At 41.7% G+C, this 22,125-nt stretch overlaps 1 protein-coding gene across 2 annotated transcripts in view; it reads right to left on the reverse strand.

Annotated features, from left to right (window-relative positions):
- LOC128706619 (uncharacterized) overlaps positions 1 to 22,125 on the reverse strand; it is a 63,582-nt gene that overhangs the window by 5,333 nt on the left and 36,124 nt on the right. For both annotated transcript variants that reach the window (XM_070088055.1, XM_070088065.1), the window contains exons 12-38: positions 12,975 to 13,085; positions 12,665 to 12,799; positions 12,381 to 12,566; positions 12,084 to 12,231; positions 11,919 to 12,004; positions 11,582 to 11,828; positions 11,199 to 11,381; positions 10,992 to 11,120; positions 10,730 to 10,914; positions 10,281 to 10,458; positions 9,661 to 9,815; positions 9,233 to 9,346; positions 8,754 to 8,970; positions 7,388 to 7,516; positions 6,789 to 6,965; positions 6,171 to 6,383; positions 5,971 to 6,068; positions 5,680 to 5,860; positions 5,080 to 5,252; positions 4,417 to 4,575; positions 4,261 to 4,342; positions 4,032 to 4,186; positions 3,839 to 3,951; positions 3,340 to 3,529; positions 2,752 to 2,962; positions 327 to 396; positions 118 to 227 (exon numbers count right to left, since the gene is read on the reverse strand). In XM_070088055.1, the coding sequence (XP_069944156.1) occupies positions 118 to 227; positions 327 to 396; positions 2,752 to 2,962; positions 3,340 to 3,529; positions 3,839 to 3,951; positions 4,032 to 4,186; positions 4,261 to 4,342; positions 4,417 to 4,575; positions 5,080 to 5,252; positions 5,680 to 5,860; positions 5,971 to 6,068; positions 6,171 to 6,383; positions 6,789 to 6,965; positions 7,388 to 7,516; positions 8,754 to 8,970; positions 9,233 to 9,346; positions 9,661 to 9,815; positions 10,281 to 10,458; positions 10,730 to 10,914; positions 10,992 to 11,120; positions 11,199 to 11,381; positions 11,582 to 11,828; positions 11,919 to 12,004; positions 12,084 to 12,231; positions 12,381 to 12,566; positions 12,665 to 12,799; positions 12,975 to 13,085 (4,135 nt within the window). The remainder of the gene's footprint in view (positions 1 to 117; positions 228 to 326; positions 397 to 2,751; positions 2,963 to 3,339; positions 3,530 to 3,838; positions 3,952 to 4,031; positions 4,187 to 4,260; positions 4,343 to 4,416; positions 4,576 to 5,079; positions 5,253 to 5,679; positions 5,861 to 5,970; positions 6,069 to 6,170; positions 6,384 to 6,788; positions 6,966 to 7,387; positions 7,517 to 8,753; positions 8,971 to 9,232; positions 9,347 to 9,660; positions 9,816 to 10,280; positions 10,459 to 10,729; positions 10,915 to 10,991; positions 11,121 to 11,198; positions 11,382 to 11,581; positions 11,829 to 11,918; positions 12,005 to 12,083; positions 12,232 to 12,380; positions 12,567 to 12,664; positions 12,800 to 12,974; positions 13,086 to 22,125) is intronic.

The raw sequence follows: 22,125 nt of genomic DNA on the forward strand, positions 1-22,125 counted from the left end.
TCATTTCTCCCCACCTTCCATTTTTTCAGTATTAATACCACAAATTAAACATTTAAGAGCTTCATATTTTTTTCAATCTTAAATGTAGTCTGAAAAACAGAGGTATTCTCTACTTACAGAGCATAGGGAAGCCAGGAGCCATTCTGAAAGTGTACACCAAATTAAAAGTCCTGTGTAGTCCAACTAGAGTGTCGTAGGTTTTGGCCTCCAGGTAATTTCCTTGTAACCTGGAATGGAAATTTTATTTACGGATCACTGGGTAATGCATGGACTACCATTAATTTTAAAGTAAAAGTAACTAGGACTGGCAGTTATACATTACTTACATCACTGCTAACACTTTGTAGACCGTCTCCATGTAAGTTTCTTCGAAATACCAGAGTTCTGCAGGTTTTTCTGCAAGAGATTTAAAGACACTGTACAAGCTTTCACGATTATAATCAAAAATAGCTAAGCCATAATGGCTATACAGCGCTGCAGGGTAGGGAAGGAAGCGAGGGTATTGGGCGGAAGGATGATCAGTAGGTTACAGAAAACAGCGGGGCCGGGGACAGTGCGGGGGTAGAGGGTAGCAAGAGATTGAGGTTGAAAGGGCTGAAGGTAACAGTTTGTGAAACAAGTCAGTTGTCAAAAAGTCAACGAGTCCGGATGAAAGGTGGGTCCATCAGCGAGAAGGGAAGGTAAAGAGCAACGGAGCAAAGAAGACGGAGGTAAATTCTGCGTGCTCATTGATAAAGTGGGCAGTCTAACAGAATGTGGCTGACTGATAATGGAACCTGAATTCTCACAGAGGAGCAGGGCGCCTCTCCACGAGATATCCATGATTAAGACTAGTATGGCCAATGCGAAGACAGGAGAGTAGTCTCCCAACCTCGACACTGGTGACAAGACGGCCAGCAACCTATACTCGGTTTAATAGATTGAAGTTTGTTACAGAGCAGAGTAGACCAACGTTGTTGCCAACGGGTGCGAAGGTGGGTAGCTATTGCAGCAAAATAATCCGTAAATGGAATACCTCTATGAAACTGGTAGGTCATGTACTGCTGACCGCACAGCAGTGTCTGCCTGTTCATTGCCCTGTACGTAAACATGACCAGGGACCCAACAAAAAATTATCTATGCTTGGTAAAGATGCGGCATAGCCAAAGTTGGATACGGAGGACTAAGGGGCGAGGTATCAAATTTCTGTATAGCCTGTAAAGCACTAAGGGTGTCTTGAGAACCACAAATGATGACAGGCATAGATGCAATACGGGTAAGTGCTGCAAGAATGGCATACAATTCAGCAGTAAAAATACTAGCCGAAGATAGTTAATGCCCTCGTACGACGCTGTCCAGAAACACTGCTGCGAATCCTACGCCGTCAGAAGACTTGGAGCCATCTGTGTACACTGCAATGGCATGAGAATGAGAGTGGAAGTGGTCAAGAAAAAGTAGGAAGAGACTGTCGACAGTTGGGCTTTCGAGCAAGGGAGAGAAAGAACAGACTAACAACTGGAACTTCCCAGGGGGGGTAGGGAAAAAGTGAGATGCTACATGAATATAGAAAGGTGGTAATTGAAAAGACGAGAGCAAATGTAGGCGAAGAGAGAAGGGACGGAGTAAACAGGGGCGGCGAACAAATAAAGTATGTCTACTAATATCAGTGACCATTCTATAAATGGAAGGATTGCATAGATCATGAGAGCATACATAAGTGAAGGCAATGGGCATCATGGCGATCGGATAAGGATGGAACGTTCGCTTCTGCATAGTCTCAAGGGAAGAGCGAAAAGCACCAAGGCATAAACGTAATCCTTGGTGATGAATGGGGTTAAGGCTAGAGTAGCAGCAGGAGAGGCCACTGAATAATCTGGTCACCATAATCAAGTTTCGATAAAATGAGGGTGGAATGTAGGCGAAGGGGAGTTCGACGATCAGCTCCATGAAAGATGAGAAAGGGTTTTAAGAAGGTTCAGTCGGCTGTGACAAGTTGCCTTCAGAGAGGTAATGCGAGGTTTCCAGGATCATCTACGGTCAAAGAGGCCCAGAAACCTGACTATCACGTTCAGGGATACGGGAGCCATAGAGGTACAAAGGATGATCGGAGATGACAGCGTTTCCGAAAGTAATTTGGCGAGTTTTGGTACTGGAAAATTTAAACCCATGCATGGTGGCCCAATTGGAAGCACTGTCGACCGCATGCTCGAGAGAAACTGATGAGGTGACAGTCAGCGCCTGCACAGACAACAGAAGTCCTTAACAGTGATGACCAAATATTTGAGGGAAGACTAGAGGCCAAATCATTTATAGCAAGGAGAAAAAGTGGTGTGCTCAGAACACATCCCTGGGGGACACCTTCAGCTTGGATCAAGTCCAGGGAGGGAGCCTCCAGAGATGCACCCGTTGCCCAAAAGATGCCCAAAGCCACTCCCCGGGAGACCTGAGAGGGACTGGGACATCCCCAGGCGATCAAGATTCCACGGCAAACTACTACACCGCCAAGAACCTCAACGGAATGGGATGGACCCCAGTACCCTTTCCCCTACCCAGGAACTAGCGTGCCTGTGGAAAAAAAAAGATTAATAGGAAGGGGTGGGACAAGGTAGGGGGAATTGGGGGGGGTAATTAGGTTCGGTCTGAGGAAGGAGACCCACAGGTCTAATTCCTCAGACCAAGAGCCTCTTCACCACGCCAAAGAGCCCCCCCCCCCTTGAAGAGGAAGCTTTCACGAGTGGCTTTATTTTCACTGAAAACGAGTGAAATCCGTACCTGCAAGCAAATCCTTAGTGTCTCTTGCAACGTTAAGAGCAATAGTCAAGTGGTCACCCATGTTGACGAGGTAGTTGCCATTGATGAGCAATCCAAGATCAGTAATATTGTAACCATTAATGAGATGGTTCTCTAATGTCAAAATGTTGAAGTAACATATATCCAAAAACGTGATTTCTTGCTGGATTATGCTTTGCGTGTCCATTTTCACCTAGAAGATAAAAATTTAGCATGCAAGTTTTTATAAAGCATATTAAAGAGTGGAAATTTAAAAGGTAACCAAGGTATTTGATTTACCAAATTAAGTGTCAAATAAAAATACACCCACTATAGGAGATTTGTCACCTATAGTGGGTGTTGAGTAAGGTTTGTCAGGAAATGGGACAAGTAACTGATGCTGGGTTTAACATGACCCTCGGCTTGAAGGGCGAGTCGTTGACAAAGGCCTTCTGCTGGCTTACCATTTGAAAATTATTATAACCATTTATTGATAGTTTGTTTACACTGATCAGATGCAAGTCACTTATAATTTAAACTTCAGTTTGATTTTCCATCAATTTACCAAATTACAGAATCGCGTATTCTTACCGTCACATTGATCAGCCTATTAAGGTCAATTTGATTAAGTCTATTGTCTAGAACAACCAAAGAATTAGCTTCTAGAGCAATGCCAGATGACCCAGCGTTAATTAGCAGCCTCCCCAGAATCTCTTGGTAGCCAGATTTTAATAGTAGCGACTCTCTCTTCACCAGAACGCCATCAACACTACCATACACACTGTAATAAAGTTAGAAGCTAGCCTTTGATAGCATATTAGAATTTACAAATTATACATTAAACGTAAATGGTTAACAGTTTAAGCATTAAGTCTAAGTGGGTTAATGACCAACATTCAGTTTCGTAAACTAAGTTATTCTTGTTACAAAATAAAAATGTCATTAGAAATTAGTAAAATTCCTAATTAAAAATGTGAATTTAAAGTTTTAAACCAAAATGTGTTCTTGTCTTGAAAAGTCATTTTGACAAGTTTTCTTTGGAGGAAAGGGTACGATGGAATGTTCCTAAAAATCTTCCGAAGGTACTTACTAGAAATCCTGACCAGTATATCTTAAGCTTTTAAAAGTAGTAAGCCCAGGAATCTTGTATTCGCCATTTGTTTTTCTTAGGGAAAGTCTGCCAAGCTCTGACACATCAACGCCCTGTTGAGATTTAATGCATCGGTAACTTCATACTTTAATGAAAAATCAATATACACAGTTAAAAACTTTTTTCCCCAAACCTGAATTGTGCCTTCATCCACCACTTCCAGGTCTCCCTTAATGACGAGATCTTCAAGGAAGATTTTTCTAGCCATGATGGTTGCCACCTTCCCATACTGAACGAAGTCATGGTCGATCCTCAGCCCGTTTACAGTACCGTTCAAGATAATTCCACCTATAAAGAATTATTTAGTTGAAACGCTAAGATGGATTATTAATACGAGCCTTCACTGGATTACTAATACCAACCTTTTGCTTCCAGTCTTTGTACATGTAGTTTTCCAGAGATTTCTTGATATCCATCCTTCAGTAAAATATTTGTCAGTTCATTCTGTAAAACAAGTTAAGCTTAGAAAGGTGAATGTTCAGTTTCGAAAATTTCAGTTAACTGCATTAGTTACATACCACACCAACATCATCAGCTGGATTTTTGATGATATTTGTAGCCAGAACATGTGTGATTAATGTGTCGAGTGCGAATTCTGCGTTCACTATCTGCTCTCTGCATTCTTTCTTCAGCATTTGATCCCAAACAGCATCGAAGTTATAGTCGTTTATCTTACCCTGAAAACATTAAAGGGAAAAATACAGTAATTATAACTTCTGAAAGAATTACACCTTTCTACGAAAAGTTAATAATTCATACACAATTCTGGTTTAACTGCCACTACTCGCCCCAGTAACATTATAGCAATTTAAACAAACCAGCTTAATTTTTTAATACAGTACTAAACAATTGTCATAAGTTTTCCCCAGTTTAGTCAAGGTTTATGCTTCGGTAAAAGACCGTTCAAAACTAGTTAACTAAACTTTTCCCCACAGATTAACGAAACACTGGACTGATTATGCCCTCTGTAGGTCTTTTACAGTATTTACTGGCATATACTACAAATGCCTGGGGAAGGGGGGGGGGAGGAGGTTGAAGTCTCACACTGCGGAGAAAAAAATTAATGCTTAAGAATATTTCAGAGGCTGCAAGTGTCTACAAGGTATAACTTACAGGGGGATGGGCTATTTTGTCAACTATAGAAAAAATGGGGTAGGGAATGGCGAGAAATTAAAAATTACCATCACATCCAGCATTAGGTTAGCATTGACACCAAGAATCACAGATCCAAAAGAACCAACTGCAGCTATTTGATTCGGCACATTTGTCAACCAGAAGAAATCTTCCAGAGTAGCCACATTTTCACTATTGAGGGAACCAGTCAAAGTTACACTTCCTCCAAAGTACGCATCACCTGAAAGTGTAAGCATTAAAATGATAATGGGAGCCTTCATACGTGGTGTGAGCTGGGGACAGTTTTGGGGCTCTGCTAGTAATTATATTACAAATGTGCTTTCCTGCGAGGATAGGCAGTGAATTAGGGGGATGATATTAAAGGTGTCAAACAGTAATGAAGGGAAGATCAATAATGTTCCAAACTTGCCTGAAGACAAACCTGGCAATATTAGTTTGACAAATTTAGAAAGGGTTAGGGAAGTATTTATTTCGTAAGTGTTGTATGGCACAAGGAAGTTGTAGGGTCAAGCTAACACTGGGTAGCTTTAAATATAGGTTGGACAGCCTGGTCCAACAGGCCTGCTGCAGTGTTAATTCTAATGTTCTTAATATTCTCCAATTTAAGACTATTAGTCTTAAATTGCAGAAGGTAAGCAAACACTAACCCCTGATAGTCCAGTTCTTTAAGTAGATAGCTGTGCTTGGTGTACCGAGACTGAGACAGAGGCCACCGATATCAATTGCGAGTGGGTAGTCATCGGGATAGTTCTTCACTACCACATCACGAGTCACCGAGAATATGCCCGAGTACCGCACGGGAGACTCGAACACTTTTCGGCCACTCACCTATAAAAAAGGGGTGGGGGAGGGGAGAGTATTAATATTCAATTTAAAGTAAAAATGGTACGAGGGGTGACACGAAGATTCTGGTTTCTTTAGTATTTTGGAATGCTCACCTTCTGGTCAAAGACGTTTGCTCTTACAGCTTCTTCGCTCAAATCCCACCCTTGTATTTTACCATCCAACACCACATCACTATTAGATACAATTTTATCTGCAAAAAACCGAAATTTTAAAAGTAAAAAGTTTACAAGCAAATTTTCCATATTAAGTCAAGCCTTCGCCAAACTAACATTACATAGAGGGAGAAACTCACCAAAGGACACCAGATCCAAAGTTGTGACTTCATCAATCTTAGCTGTATTCTTAACAAGGTAATCCAGGTCTACTCCATTAACGAGGTTTCCTCTGAAAGTCAGGTCTTCTGTTTCAACATTCTGCATGACGTTAACACCAGTCAAGGACTGGCTGGCAGTCTTCGTCAACCAACTGGAGCTGTACTCTTCAGCTGACACGCCATCGAAGATTTCTGTACAATAGTTTCAAGTTTTATTTTATACAACTGCTTTGACTAGCATTTTTATTTATGCTAGTTAACGAGATAACTAAAAAATTAAAAGACTTCAATAAATTTTGGTACAAGAACAGAATTCAAATATGTAGATAAGAAATTACACTCAGTTTGAATTGATGAGGAATTTAACTGAAGTTACACCAACAGTGCTGTTAATGTCACGAACTTACGAAGTTCTATAAATACACTGCATCAAGAATTGAAATGATTTTTTTCAGGTTATAATAGGTAATTACACGTGCTGCTGGATGATTTAACTGTACCTACATCCGAATAAATTTTCTCCCCTCCCCCCAACATTAATTGTGCACTTTTATAAAGAATCCTTTGCAATTCTGAAACATTTTAAATATTACTTACTGAATGTTAATGATAGGACAGTCACTGAACCAGTGAACGTCAAGGATCCAACAATGTGTTCCATACTACTGTCCATGTTAATTATACTTTTCTCCAAGACATCGATATCCGTACCAGTGACTGAAGATGCTGTCAGCTTGTTTATGTATCTTCCTACTAGATGCTGTATACCTGTTCCTGAAGACATTAAGGCAATTTACGTTCTGGCTAATTGAGATTTTTTACTTTAGACAAATTGAGCAGTGGTACTTTGTATGGATACAACCACTACCACAAAGCTGCGTTGGCTACTTTATTCCATGATTAACAGATGAACCTAAATTTTAGCTTCTTTTGAAACTCATCTGGTTCGAGTTTCTTCCATCAGTTTTTTTCCCCTCTAATAATGTTTTAAAGTTTAACTGGAATCATTCAGTCTTGTTACTGAAGTTTATGTCTGTTCTCCAAAATCAATAAGTTTTAATTAAGGCAACCACTCCAGGTGGTTTGTTAGAAATTCACTAAAATATTGAAAACTAATTTGAAGTAATCTTTATTGTAACTATAATCATTGAAAAGTCAGCCTAAACCTAACAAAATACCGCTTTGCAAGTATTTACCGGATTTTTGAAGAGAATTACCAAAGAGATCGTCCACATCAACATCATCTACAGTGCCAAAAGGGGCTATGTTCACTGCTCCGGCAGTCACACCAGACAAAACTTTCAGAGTAGTGAATGTCTTTGCACCTGGAAAAAAATAATTAGCGCTATATGATCATTCATTTAAGACAACTCCAGCCCTCCGTTTCAGAAGTAAACTCTACTGCAAGCCCATCAATCACATTTCAACCTTATATTTTCCGTTTTCAGTAGACTAAAATACTGAAAAATTTGGCGAGTCTCCGAATCTAAATTCAACTTCTTGAAATCTCGCAAGAGGTCTGGTTATGTTATTCCAATCCCGCTTAACATTTAAAATTTCAGGAACCTGACAATGCATTAAGTAACCATTTTCAATAATTTAACATACTTTGCAGTAGTCATTTTTTGCAAAATCGAGGCACTATATTGCTATAAAAAGTAAGTTATAATCAAGGCCGTAGGCAGAGTATCTCAAACTTAACGGTAAAGAGGGAAAAGGATTTTTTTTTTAGTCCAGATTCAGTCAACAGCTCCAGTTACAAGCTTAAAATGCAAAGCCCATTGCAGAGGCCTTATGACAAGCCAGATTGCCAACTGAAATTAGTAGGTACCAGTCTTAACACTCTCTGCGGACGTTCTGGAAAAGTTAAGACATGCTCAACAGGCTTAAGTACGAAGTGCATCCATGCTAAGTTTTATCCGAGCGATTAATGAATTTAGCATACGCTGTAGTCCGCATGTTAGCCTACACAAGATTTTTCTATCAAATGTCACTAAGCCATTCCCAATGAAGTTTTGACCGAGTCCAATGGTACTAGTTAAAGTTATGAACTAAAATTTCTAGCAGCCTTTTTTACCTTTCGGGGAGACTTAATAGCAGCCATTAATTCTTTTAATAAAGTAGAATGTAACCATAATTAAAATAGTTTAACAAGACATTTAAACTTACAAATTTACAAATTCACGACTAACCATAACTGAAAACTTTCTAAATGAGAAAGTACTACCAAAAACCAAGTGCATTTCCTTCAGTTAACACTAATCCTTTAAACTTTTGAATTAACATGTACCAAATTTTAAAACCAGTTTATATCAACTGTTTTGAATCTTCCTTTTAACAATTAACCGAAAAGTACAAGTAACTGCAGTTTTAACATCAACTTACGAATTTCCATGAAATCCGAACAGTCGATCCTACGGGATAAACAAAAAACCACAACAGTAAAGTTACCTGTATTTAGTTTTATAGAAGGGCCTACAGGTTTCAAGATTTTAGTTTAACCAATTTTTACATGTAATTACACGAGCTAATGTTTCCAAAGAAATTTTTGTTTCCACTAACCAGTTATTGAAGTTGTAGAAGTAAGCAGCAATGTATCGTAAAGGTCAACATCGTCAATAAGAACTAGTCCCGTGACCATCACATCACTCACCACAGGCTTGTGCACGAACACATCACTGACAATTGTCTGAGCCTCGTCCTTTAGGACGAACCGTGACACTAGCTTTCTGAATTCAAATCCATTTACACTTTCTGCGAGAACATTCCCCTCTACTTTCTGCAAGGAAAATGTTTAATTTAAATCTTTTGGGCAAAGCTTCCTGGACTGTACCAACAGTAGCCTCGTCTACTTCAAACTCATTCTGGCCCAACATCAATTATGACGCTAATTTAAAAATTTGCAATTTCTAATTCCAAGCTAGAGCTGAAGTTCAATTTTTGAAGATAAATTTTAAATACGAAAAGCATGCTGAAAACTGCTTTAGAAGGTAGCTTGTGTCAAGAGTTCTTTAAACTTAAAAAGAATTTTACGAACTTACTAAATCGGAATTGAAGGTGACATTTTTGGTAAAAATGTGAGAGATCCCTTTTCGAACAAAGTTCTCCGTTTTTTTTCCATTTAACTCTGATTCAACAGTAAAGTCTCCAATGACCTGCAAAATAGAAACTGTTAGTTGCTCTTCTAATTAAAACCTGCAGTACACTGCCAATACTAAGCAAGTTCGCAATATCCCAACGAGTCCATCTCTCGTTAATCTGCATACATTTTCCTTTATGAATTTTCAGTCTTTCTATAAGTTCCTATTTATGTCATTACTATACAGAGATCGTCTTCCTAAACCCATTACATGGGCTTGTTCAGACCCAAACTACTTTAAATTCTTTGAAAGCCTACATAAATCCAGTACAACTTAGATACCGACATTCAAATCGGTTATCGAAGTTCATAGCAATATGCGACATTTACCTTTACAGCGCCTTGGAATATGAACGTGGAAGAAATTCTAGTGTCAAGGGGTATAGCACTGTTCTGTATATCAGATAGTTTAACTCCATCCACAATACCACTCTTCACGTATAGTTTGTCTAAGAAGTCCACAGAACCGTTTATCATCCGACCAGCTGCAAAAGTTAAAATCCTTAAGAAATATTTTCAACAAAGCGGCAGTATCTCACAGTGGTAGGGTGATCCAAACAGGCAAGTTTTAAAATTAGCAATTAATACAACAGTTACTTGCCCCTTGCTCTCGGCATTTTAGTTGCCTCTTGCAACACCCATGGCTTAAGGAACAATTCCACTTCCCCAGGGAGATGAGAAAAACTCAAGAAAATGCAAGAAAAACGCAGTTGGTGTAAATATATGTGCGAACATTTATGTGTAGTGTGACTTAAGCAGCAAGATTTACCTGGAATCCCGCGTGCTTATGACACGAGTTAGTGGAAGAAAAACCCCAGCAAACCTACCATCGTGCAAAAAATTACAGGATTCAGTTGAACACTTCAGGAGGGTAGTACCTCCCTGGGTGATTGTTCTCAATGAATCTATTACCTATGAATTATATACAAACACTATGAAGAGAAACTTACAGTTCACGCCAGTCACAAAATCTGTAGACAAAATCTTCCCGAAGTCTTCTAGTCTGTATCCTGATACAGTCTGTGCAACAGACGAATGGTCCCGAAGAATCATGCTCACGAAGGATTTCTTGCCAACTACTTCCTGATCACCATTTACAAATAATAGGTCTAATTCTCCATTTATAACCTGTAATAAGAAGCGATAGTTAAATCCTGGCTTTCTGGGTACGCCCTACTCAACCTTAGTTAAGCCAATCGGCTAGTATTTAAATACGAGAATATTTAAACCTTCCTGGGGCAGGGTATTATCCTTTAACTACTCGCGAAATCTTAATGATACTATTGCAGACCAACTATACCGCGGGTTCAAGCCCCCACCTGTGGTATGGTTTATTACCCTTTAAAAACAATGGTTGAAAGTTTACTCCATACAGAAAGTTACTTAGATATTTACAAACCTTGACATTACCAAGCTGCTGTTTCACCACTAGTGTGTCTGCACGAAGTCTCTCAAAGGTGGTCGGAACACTTATAGTTTCTTCATAGTTCCTCATGAACACTTCATGTGGAATCATTGCTCCGTTAATCCGGCCCCAGACTGACAGACCACGTTGTATTGTCAAACCTCCAATCTTGACAGCACCTGCAGAAATTTAGGGTTACTCGTGCTGCCATAATTATTTGAAGCCTATCTATCTTTCATACGTGTTAATCAATTACCAGTTATTTTTTGAGAGTCTTCAGTGGTGTGGAAGAGGGCCCGGTTCACTATCGAGAGAGGATCCAGTGGTGCTGGAACGTTAACCTGTATAGACTGAGTTATTAAGTCTCCATTGACCACCAAAGAACCTGCGAAGTAAATATGAAAATTATAAAAAAAAAGTAGTTCAGTAAATGTTTATGTATATTAAAGAAACATGCGCTTACCCAGTATATGTTGGCTGGTGTTGTTGAGAACCAGAGTTTTCAGGAAACGCTGGAAGTCTCTGCCATTAAGCGTTGTAGTCGCTATATTATGCGACGAGAGAGATTCAATAGTAATATCTGAAGAAATTTTCTGATAGTCTACAGTGAGCAGTAGTTCACTTTCATCAATACGAACCGAATCCACTGAAACAGAATTAAAGTCATGTAGCCACCTGAATATTATTTTTCCATTTCAACTAAGAACATTCGTGGAAGAAATTTTAATTAGTCATTATTGACTTCCTTTCACTACTGTGTAGATGAAGCTTAGTTGAATTTAGCCAGTCTCCACAGATTCCTTCTCCCACCTGTATTTAAGTTACTGGTATACAACATAATCTCACCTGTGTCGGACACTTGCAGATTATTAGCTTTTAGAACACCAAAGGTCTTTTCTCCAACAATATTATGATTACTACTGAGGGTAACCAGGTCTGAAGTGGGAGTCAAGGCTAAATCAGGACCACTGACATACGAAACGCTAGCTACGGCTCCTTCAGTCACTTCCACGTTAGCAAAACTCTGGTTGGCAAGTTCAATGTTATCTGTCAGCCTTAAAGCTCCATCGAAGGAAGCACTAATCCCATTTATCTGGAAGATAAAATGCAAGAAGTCAGATTTGAATACTGTTCTATTTTTTTTTTCTGCGCCATTACATTTTAGTTTAGACTTCATACATACCATCTTCACAAGCAAGTCTCCAACCTTGCAGCCAGTATGATCTCCAATCATGCATTTAAATTCCACGTTCGAGAATCGAAGACCATCTGTCAAAAACACAATCACATTTAGCATTGCTGTTTAAATGCATTATAGAAATTTATCAATTACTTTTAACTAACTTACCCAAATTGGGACTGTTGAGCTTTCTAGATTGTATTAATGTAACTTTAGCTCTAGAAACTCTCTCGAAAGCACTATTGACGCCATCAATGCGGCCTGCAAAATTGGTGAAACTATGATCCACACTGTAGTCCGGAATCCTGACGTGGATCTGCATAAAGTAGAACATTTTGTACACTGCAGGAAGGACATCGTTAATGGAAAAACTGGACCAAGTCCTTTTAGTTTTATCAGGTAGTGGTTACAGAAATATTCGATAGTGCAGTCAAAGGTTTCTCTTACTTATATTTAACTACTTACATCTCTCACTTCTGACAAGTAAGCCCCTGCGGGTACGATTAGGTTCCCATGAATAGTCGCAGGTCTACTGAAGCTATATGGTTGATCTATCCTTGGTGCATTGCGTACACTAGTAACCAAAGTGTTCAAGCTATATAAACTTCCTTTATAGGATTCACACCATGCTAAGGTTTCGTCGTGGTAAACCTGAAATTAAAATACAAGTTAAAGACGGCCCATACGAAGAAAATTAGCCTATTTTTTTATTAAAGTCTTAAACAAGTACAAGTACTAGCAATAGTTACAGATAGTGGCCTCTGTTGCTCAAATGTTAGGTAGAACACGCTAGGCTGGCCTCCATCTACGAAAGGGTTAACAACACTGAGGATAACTTTGTTCAACGTCTCTGGTGCGTAAGTGATCCATGCTCTTTCTACACCCTACAAGAAAATTTTAAATATAGAATACATTTTAATAAAACGTAAGCCTAGACATCCATACAACTTACCCTAGCCAAGATAAAGAGGTACTAACTTAAAGGTAACATTGTGCAACAGAACTAGAAATTCTTTGCAAAGTGCACAATATGCACAGGTATTTGGTATATTTACGTACTGCAGTGGAAACCTTGAAAGGGCTACGGACGAATCTCCAACCATTATACTGGTAGAAGAAGACTCCAGCTTGACTGTTCACCACTGCCAATACGAATTCGCTACGTGGACCCTGAAAAAAAAAAAAAAGATTTTAACAGGTATATTAATAAGGTAGTACAAGTTATAAAAACTGCTGAAAACAAACCTTAGTTAGAATGTTCGAAGTCTCCAGCACAAGTTACGCATGAATGGTCACGAGGACCGGCAAACCAGGTGGCAATGGGAATATTGTCATGTACGATCCTCAGTTGACTTATGTCTAAGTGCCTAACAGCAACTGTAAACAATATACAACTTCCTTACCCTTGTCCCCGGGCCCCTAGAGGGATGGGGGCCATGTGATCACTAAGCCAGAGCCAAGTTTGCTAGAGCGTAAGCTTATTACAACAGCCTCAGTCTACAACCGCCAAGAACTCTACGGGCCAGGCACCAGCATAACTGCTGCAGGTAGATTGGGTAACCTGCGACTATCATAGGTCTGACAACGGAATGGCAGAAGGCCTCATACTGGAAGAACATTGTATGCCTCAAGGTATGGCGAGTACCTCTCATTTGGCACAAGACTAGTCAATTCTAGTTGTACTCGCTCTTAGGGAACCACACCATAGCACACGAGCAACAGGTTGCATCACTCGGGATCTGGTAAATTTAGGAAACAAGCAGCCCACCGCTATAAGTATATTGCAGATTGACGCCGGTGGCAGGCCACTTAGTGGTGCTTATTTACAAAACAATGAACGTTATTCAGCACTTCAGGTATTTCAGCTGTCACATTTGCACAATCTTGGAAATTATCACTACAAACCAAAGTTCAGTTTCATTCCATAATTCAACCATAATTCGTTTATCTGAAAAGTAAATTTAAACGAGGTGAAAATATCAACTTTGCTAAATAGATAACGAGTTCAAGAACCAACCAACCTAGAAAATGGCCCCTAAGCACAAGCCTCATCACCCCTGACCAAGAGTCGGGAACCAGTAAACCCTACAAATATTTTATGTATGCCTAGGTAATGCTTTATCAATCAAGATCAGATATGGTTGTGATTAGAGTCACTTTGCTAGTGTGATCATTACCTTGACTCTTCAAACCCAGCTACTGTAGAAAAATCACAAAGGTCTAGTAGAACAAAATCCAATGGTCAAATGCAAAGGGTAAAAGATAAGAAACACAAGCACCAAGATCCACGTATGATTATTGTATCAATAAGTAGTACTAAACCTTTAGGAACCGAGAAAAGACGTCACTGACGAGTTTGTCCAAGTACCTAGGCCCATCAACAGCTAACTTGGGGGGGAGTCTGCTGTGTAGAAGTAAATAGACTGCAAGCCATTATATTGTGGAAGGTCGATAGAGGCCTTGTACAAGTAAAACTGTGGCGATTCAAATTAACGAGTCAGTCCTAAAGTTGATCAAGAGTCAACCGTACGCAGCATAGACCCACCTGGTCGGTCTTACGCGCCAGATATAAAGGACAAAGTTAGTAAATAGCCAATGCCCAGCGTGCTCAGTGATAACAGCCCTGTAGAAGGGAGAAGCCCACACGAAAAGCTAAACACTGGCTGGTACCATAACGCTGACTAACGACTAAGTTATTAGTCAAATAAGAACTATATACAACGCCCTGGCATTTGTTACTGGTGAAGTATTCGTTGTAGTACTAAAGACAGTTTGCCATCGATATTAACCAGATTCCACAACCTGTCCACTGGCTCAGTCCTCTTACAAGACTTTTGTCAAGGGAGCGAGGTTGGCAGCTATTCTGGGCAAGACCATGTCACGCACCAAAAGTCACGCTACCACCTGCCGTGGGCAGCAGAGGAATCTTGCTTCCTGCACACTTTACACTGCCAATGAGCAGATCTAGTGATGACTTTCTAATTAAATCTAACTAGTCCCCACACTAGCCTTCAATGCAGCAGTGATACCTAAACATCGGGTAGCAGTTAGCTAATTCTTCACTACTGCTCTAATTTTTTCTGGTTGCAGAGGCAACCTATGAACCTACCTAGATTATACAACTGCTTGCCAAGACTTTGGAAAACCCAGTTTTATCTTGCAGCAAGATGCCGCTAAGTAAAATTTAAAGTACTGTTACTCAAAGGATATCTGGGTCATTAAATAGGAAAATATCCAAGGTTGTCGCCCATTCTGTAAAGCATGACGAGTAACTGGTAAGTTTGGCCGAGGAACAAGCATTGTTAATTCTGCTCTGATGTGATGCCCCCGTCCGTCTAAACTACTACGCTCCTGAATGTTAACCCCATAGTGGCAGAGTCTGAGGGGAAGGGTGATTATTATAAAACGCTAAACCACAACGGATATACAGCACTGCAGGGCAGGGAAGTGAAGGATGCGAGGGTATCGGGTAGCAAGAGGGATTTTTTTTTTTATTTAAAAGACGTACATAGTACATAAAAGCAAAACTACAAATTACATAGCGAGAAGTGGTGAAAAAGAAAAGAAATCTATACACATCTCAATTACCACAATAAGTCTTACAATATATGTTGCAAAATTCTTCATAGTACATGTACTTTCCAAGTGATATGGTACATCTGAAAGACAAATCTGTACAGTAAACAATAACTATTCCAAGCCTTGAAGTAATGACATTATGCCTGGAACACTAAAACCTAAAGACCCCTTGGCAGGTACATTAATTCCTGATTGTACATGCTGCCACGGAGTGTACACCTTACATTCTGAACAATACCCCCCCCCCTTTTTCGTGTCAAGCCACCTGACAATCTATTAAACTTTATATTGTATGAATTCCTGCATTATTCCATACTGAACAACATACGTTCAGTTTTACTCAATATATTGAGATATAAAAATCAATTCTACAAGATTCATGCACAACATATCTACTAGACACCCAAACATACCCCCTTCTAGAGGAAGGTGATAAATGGATACATATGAAGCATGCAGTTAATCAGTAAAAGACCCAATCCCATGTCCTCCATCAAATACCATACAATAAATGTCATCTCCAAGTTCTATAGAGCTCCCATGAAAAAACTATGTAATGAAAACACAAGATGAGTCAAGCTTTTCTAAAAAATAGTTCAACCCTTCATTAAAACCACTACTAAGATGTAATTCTTATTACATAATACCTAACAGTGCATGACCTTCACACTTCGATAAATACTGATGTCTTCCTACCACACAATGCCTAATAGGTTTTGCATTCACAGTGCACCCACTTTGTCATGTCATTACACATACCAATAATTTAGTTTCATATATATATAATATTCCATCACACTACGACATCTGTCTTCCTTTAACAATTGCACAATTAATAATTAAACTGAACTTGTATCGTTCACAACAACCCGCTCATCACAATCAAAGGTACTTGTGTCAGTACTATATTCATTCTCTTCCACACAAAACCCTTTCACACCATCCTTATCGGGGAGCCAGCCCGCCGCAACCCCTTACATAACAGGTAAATACCATAACTCCCTCAACCTAAAACTCCGATAGCCCTCAGTAAAAGCATTCTCCCAACTCCCTCCATAAATTTCCCTATTATGACAGTTTTGTAAAATGTCGTAGCTAACACCTTAATCCTTTCATCCACGCCCACCTACCTCATGGCCCCATGACAAATAAAATCAGTGACCAAATACGCCACTGCATTCTCCGCCATCTTACTCACCCCACCTATATCCAAACAAAGCTCGCAACACCTGCAACACCTGCAACCCTCCCCCTCCCACTAACCTAAACACCTTTCCTAACCAGACCCGCACAACTATACAGTCACAAAAATATACCGCATGAAAAATTGTCCCCATGCTTCCACACGCTCTACATTCCCCTCCCTCTATCCTCCTATTGAATAGGTCAACCCCGAGACGGCAAAATACCATGTAAAAATCTAAACCTGCCGAACACCCGGTTTTACACGTAATTGCTTTAGACTTCCGTATTTTGCTCCACGCATACATAGGGTATGCCCCTTCAACAGCAGCTACCACTGACCTACCTTCCACTCCTTCGAGGACCCGCAATTTAACACATGACTGGTCCCTCACCGTTATTAAAAACCTCAACATGGCCTCACCAACTATTAAATCCCTACCCCCCCCCTACCACCGTTGCATATCCTTACATACTCTCAAGTCCACCTCCCCTCCCGCCCCCTTCCTTATAACACTTAAGTTTTAGGTAAAGCTCATCTTTTTCCAGAGGTACAACCCCCAGCCCTCTCCAACTGACCGAAGTGTTAACACTGCTCTACTTAACCATTCGCAACCCGATCCCCATATAAACCTAAAATCATGTTTTAAACTTTTTACCTCACGTTGCATCAGCGGGTACATGACAACCACATGCCATAACTTGCTGTACAATAGCATGTTAGTCACTGATGCAGCCTTAGTTGTGCCGCCCTCAAGTCGCCAAGTCTTTTCAATACTCCATCCACTATTCACACCGAATTCGCTTCTTGAGCCGCCCGTGTATCTCTCACAAGCTATCCCACATATCAATAGTTAATCCACCACACTCCACCCACCCCCTACCACCTCATCCCCATGTGTACTATCCCTTTGGTCCAGAAACTTAGTCTTCTCAACATTAATTTTCATCCCTGAAGCCTCCCCAAACATCCACCACCTTACCCACCCTAAGCAAGTCCCTATTACCTCTCACCAAAACAGTAGTGTCATCCACAACCTACGATACCAGCCCCCCCCACCCCCCATTCATTACCCTCCCCACCTCCCGCAACACCTCCGAATAGCCCAATAAAATGGATCCTGTATACACTCAAACAATAGTTGCGATAGTGGGCAACCTTGGCGCAGTCCCCATTGCATCTATTTTAACTCCTAGCCTCCCATTAACCTGCACCCTCATCGATGCCCCCTGATACAATAATTTTGCCTAAGATATTTCTTCCCCCAAAACCTTGCCAGCGCATGAACCTCCACAACTCTTCCCTTTCCACGCTATAATAAGCAGCCTTTTAATATAATGCCAATACACCATCACCTAACTCCCCCAGTTTCTCTATAAATTCTCGAATCATGCCATGCCCTTCATACATTGACCTTCCTGGCACTCCATATTTCCCCCTATCAATTACCTTGCCTATCACCCTCTTGATTCTGTTCCCCAATGTTCTCGCAAACAATTTATAATCTTCACACACAAGCGAAAGAGCCCGATAATCCATTACCGTTGACTGCTCTCCTTTCAGTACCAACACCACAATGGCCGTCCGTTGCTCTCCCATTACTACAGCCGCCTTAAGTATGTTAAACAACCTTACTAAAAAAAACCCTCAGAACTCAAACTCTTTACTTAAAAATCATTTGGCAACCTACCTATACCTAGCGCCTTTCCCAAGCTCACCCCTGACAACGCCTGCCAAATCTCTGTAATAGGACCACCTAATGCCTCCCGATCTTGACCATGAAGCTCACACTGCACATACCCTCCCATTTTCCCTAATGCCACTTCACAGATGCCCACACTTTGCGTATATGACAAACCAACCTTCTACATATCCACTTGTACCCTCCGTCGTTACCACTGTACCCTTCCATCCTTACATGTACGTTTAACCCCATCATTTACGTCGCCACTTCTTTCTCTGGCCCCTTAACATGCAAGCCGACGGCCGATCACCCCATACCACTTCTAATCCTCCGATAATTCTCGCACCATCAAAATGCTTGTTTTGTAATACCTTAATACTCTCCTTTAAACCCTCAATGTCCTGCACTGGATAGCTTAATCCTCCTCGTGCATAGTCACGCAGCTGACCTTCAAGATATCTTCGAAACCCATACTTTAACCGATTAGATTCCCTCCTACGACAAATATAATATTCTCTGATGAGAGTTTTAGCCACAGAATCCCACCAACTTACCAGAGCATCATCCCCAGGTGCCTCATCCACCAACCGTTCCCACAATTGCACAAAAGACTGATGACATTCCTCACCCTGCAACAGCTTCTCATTTAACTTCCAATAACCTTGACCCCTTCTAGGCAATCCCTCCCATTCTATGTCCACCAGTACTCCCCTGTGATCCGAAAAAAACGCGTCTACCACACGCACTCTTCACTATTACTGTTCGGGGCACGTACAAGCAATCGAGCCTAGCTGCATATCCATGTCTAACAAAACTGTTCTAAACCCCCCCAACGTCCATTAACCCCACCCCATTTAATTCCCCCAAAATCCCCGAACAATACCCTGCCCCTCTAAGTTCCACGTCCTTACGCCTTATCACAATTCCAATCACCACCAATTACAGCTACACCTGGCAAAGCACGCAAATATACTAGGACATCCCTCACAAATTTATTCTTAATATGCACATCTCCCTCAGCCAGACCATACACACCAAACTCATCTGTACCCTACCCCACCACCCATCCACACGAATCGCATCACCCTCCCCATCCTCACAATGCCTCACTACAAACGGGCTAGTTTCCCTTACCAGGATGGCAACTCCTTTCAACCTTGTTGCATGCTCCACAAACATTATATCCATTCACCTTCAACTCATAGCCTGGTCTGTAGTCGTGTTCCTGCACGAACACCACATCAACATTATTATGCACCAAATATTCACTAAACCATACACTGATCGCAATCCATTATTGTTCAACGTCATGCACTTGAAGCCTACAGAGTGGTTTTTGTTGGCCCTGGTACTGTCTTGCCACCAGATAGTTTCGTGACACCTCTCCCCCCCCCTTTAGGAACGCTCTTAACCAACTCCTGCCCCTTAGGGCCGCTGGGTCCTCTCTGCGTAATTTCCGCCCAGGACTTTCCCAGTGCGCTGAGCAGGTGTGAGCACTTCCTTCGAGTCAGAGCGCAGCAGCGCACTTCTGTGACGCTCCCTCTGCTTGCATCTTGTCTGTTAGTGTCCCGGTGGACCTCCACTGCTTGCACCATCAAGACATCACACTGCACTGAATGCTTATCCTGTTCCATGCCCTGAACCACAGCAGGCCCAAGAACTAGGCCTGGACTCCACCTGCCCAATACTCTTGTCGTCCAATAACACATTCAAAGACTTTGTTAATGAGTCTTCCACGTCGCTATCACTCACATCTGGGGTGTTTTGTTCCAACACCTGATCTACGTTCATTGAAGGGGTGTCCCCCCCCCCTTGTCACACCTGCCGACTCCATCTCCTCCACTCGACCTCCTCACTCCAGGACCCACCTTGCGTAGGCAGAGTCGAATAAGGCAAACCTTGCTCCTCACCCTTCTCTTCTACTTCATGTCACTGCCATTGTTTCATGTTGCCATGTCTCCTTCCACACAGCCGCTCTACACATTCCAGTCGTCACCCTCACACTTAGTAGGTTATGGAGGACAGCAGGGCAGTGGGTAGTGCATGGGTAGAGGGTAGCAAGAGATTGAGGTAGAAAGGGCCGAGGGGAGTGCTAAAGGTACGAGTTTGTGTAGTAAATCAGTTGTCAAAAAAGTCAATGAGCCCAGATTGAAGGAGAGTCCATCAGCAAGAAGGGAAGGTGAAGAAAGAGCAGCAGATCAGAGGCGACGTTGGAGGTAAATTCTGTGTGCTTGTTGATAGAGTGGGTAGTCCAATGTGGCTAACACATTGGAACTTGACAATTCTCAGAGGAACAGGGCGTCTCTCCACGAGATACCCGTAAGACGAGTGCAGCCGATGCAAAGATGGGAGAGAGTAGTCTCCTAACATCGACAAGATGGCCAGTTTGTTAGAGCAGATCTGACCAACGTTGCCAATGGGTGCGAAGGTGGGTATCAATTACAGGAAAATAGTGCGTGAATGGAATTCCTATACGAATCTGGGAGGTCATGTACTGCTGATTGCGAAGCAGTGTCTGCCTATTCATTGCCCTGTACGTAAACATGACCAGGGACCCCTAAGGTATCAAATTTTCGTATAGCCTGTAAAACACTTAGGGAGTCTTAAATCACAAATGGTGACAGGCATAGATGCAGTACAGGCAAGTGCTGCAAGTAGTCAGTCTAAACCCTGTTACCTGGAGTGGGTGATGAAACACCACCAGCAAGAGGTACAGGGGCATTAGAAATGTTCAAAGAGTGGTCAAAAAACGAGGCAGGGTCAGAACAGAGTGCAGTATCAAGAAGGGGCCCGAGGGTAGCAGGTTCATGGATTGGAGACTCCATTGTTAGATCACTTTAGAAAAAAGGGGGAACTTTAGTAGCTTCTAGGAGGCAAAAAGGCCTGCAAATCTTCCTGTGCCCAAGAGGACCTTACGACCCCCAATTATTGCAGATGCAGCATGGAGCCCATGCCATACCCTACCCTTCATGCCAGTAAACCAGCAATCCAGGATAGGAACCTCGCGTCTACCGAGCCACCTCGGTGGCCAAGAGAAGGCGGCCGGACACCCGCCACAAAGCATACCTCCTTTTGCTACCACCCCCTGGAATCTGACCGGCAGCTTCCAGAGATACATTCGACACCCAAAGCCACCCCTTGGGAGACTTGAGGGATCGGGACATTCCCAGGTGATCCAGATTCCACGGCAAACTACACCACTGCCAAGGACCTATGGAATGGAATGAACCCCGGTACCCTCCCCCCTACCTAGGAAGTAGATTGCCTGTGGGAAAAATAGCAAAGACTGAAAAGAGGAAGGGAATAGAGGGATGGGGAGGAGGAAAGGGGGAAAAGGGATGATGGGACAGGGTAGGGGTAATTAGGTTCGGTCTGAGGAAGGAGATCAATAGGTCTAATTCCTCAGACCAAGAGCTTTTTCATTACGCCAAGGAGCCCCCCCCCCTCTTCAGAGAAGAGGTGGGGGAAGCCGAGTGTTTTTCCTAATTACTGTGGAAAAAGCCTACTACTACTACTACTACTACTACTATAGCATTTTCCATGGTAGTGTTAATGCACGAAGTGTTGTGGTCACCAACACAGGGTGACACCCACCTGTGGAACAGTCTTCCCAGGGGGGTGATAGAGGCTAGGACCTTGGGTAGCTTTAAGAAGAGACTGGACAAATATACGAGTGGGAGGGGCTGGGTTTGATTGGTGTCATGGGGTACGGGAGTTATTTCTTGGGTAGCTTTAGGTAGATGTCGTTTTGATAAGGACCTGCC

Source organism: Cherax quadricarinatus, chromosome 2 (assembly GCF_038502225.1).
Source record: "Cherax quadricarinatus isolate ZL_2023a chromosome 2, ASM3850222v1, whole genome shotgun sequence".
Taxonomy (NCBI): Eukaryota; Metazoa; Arthropoda; class Malacostraca; order Decapoda; family Parastacidae; genus Cherax; species Cherax quadricarinatus.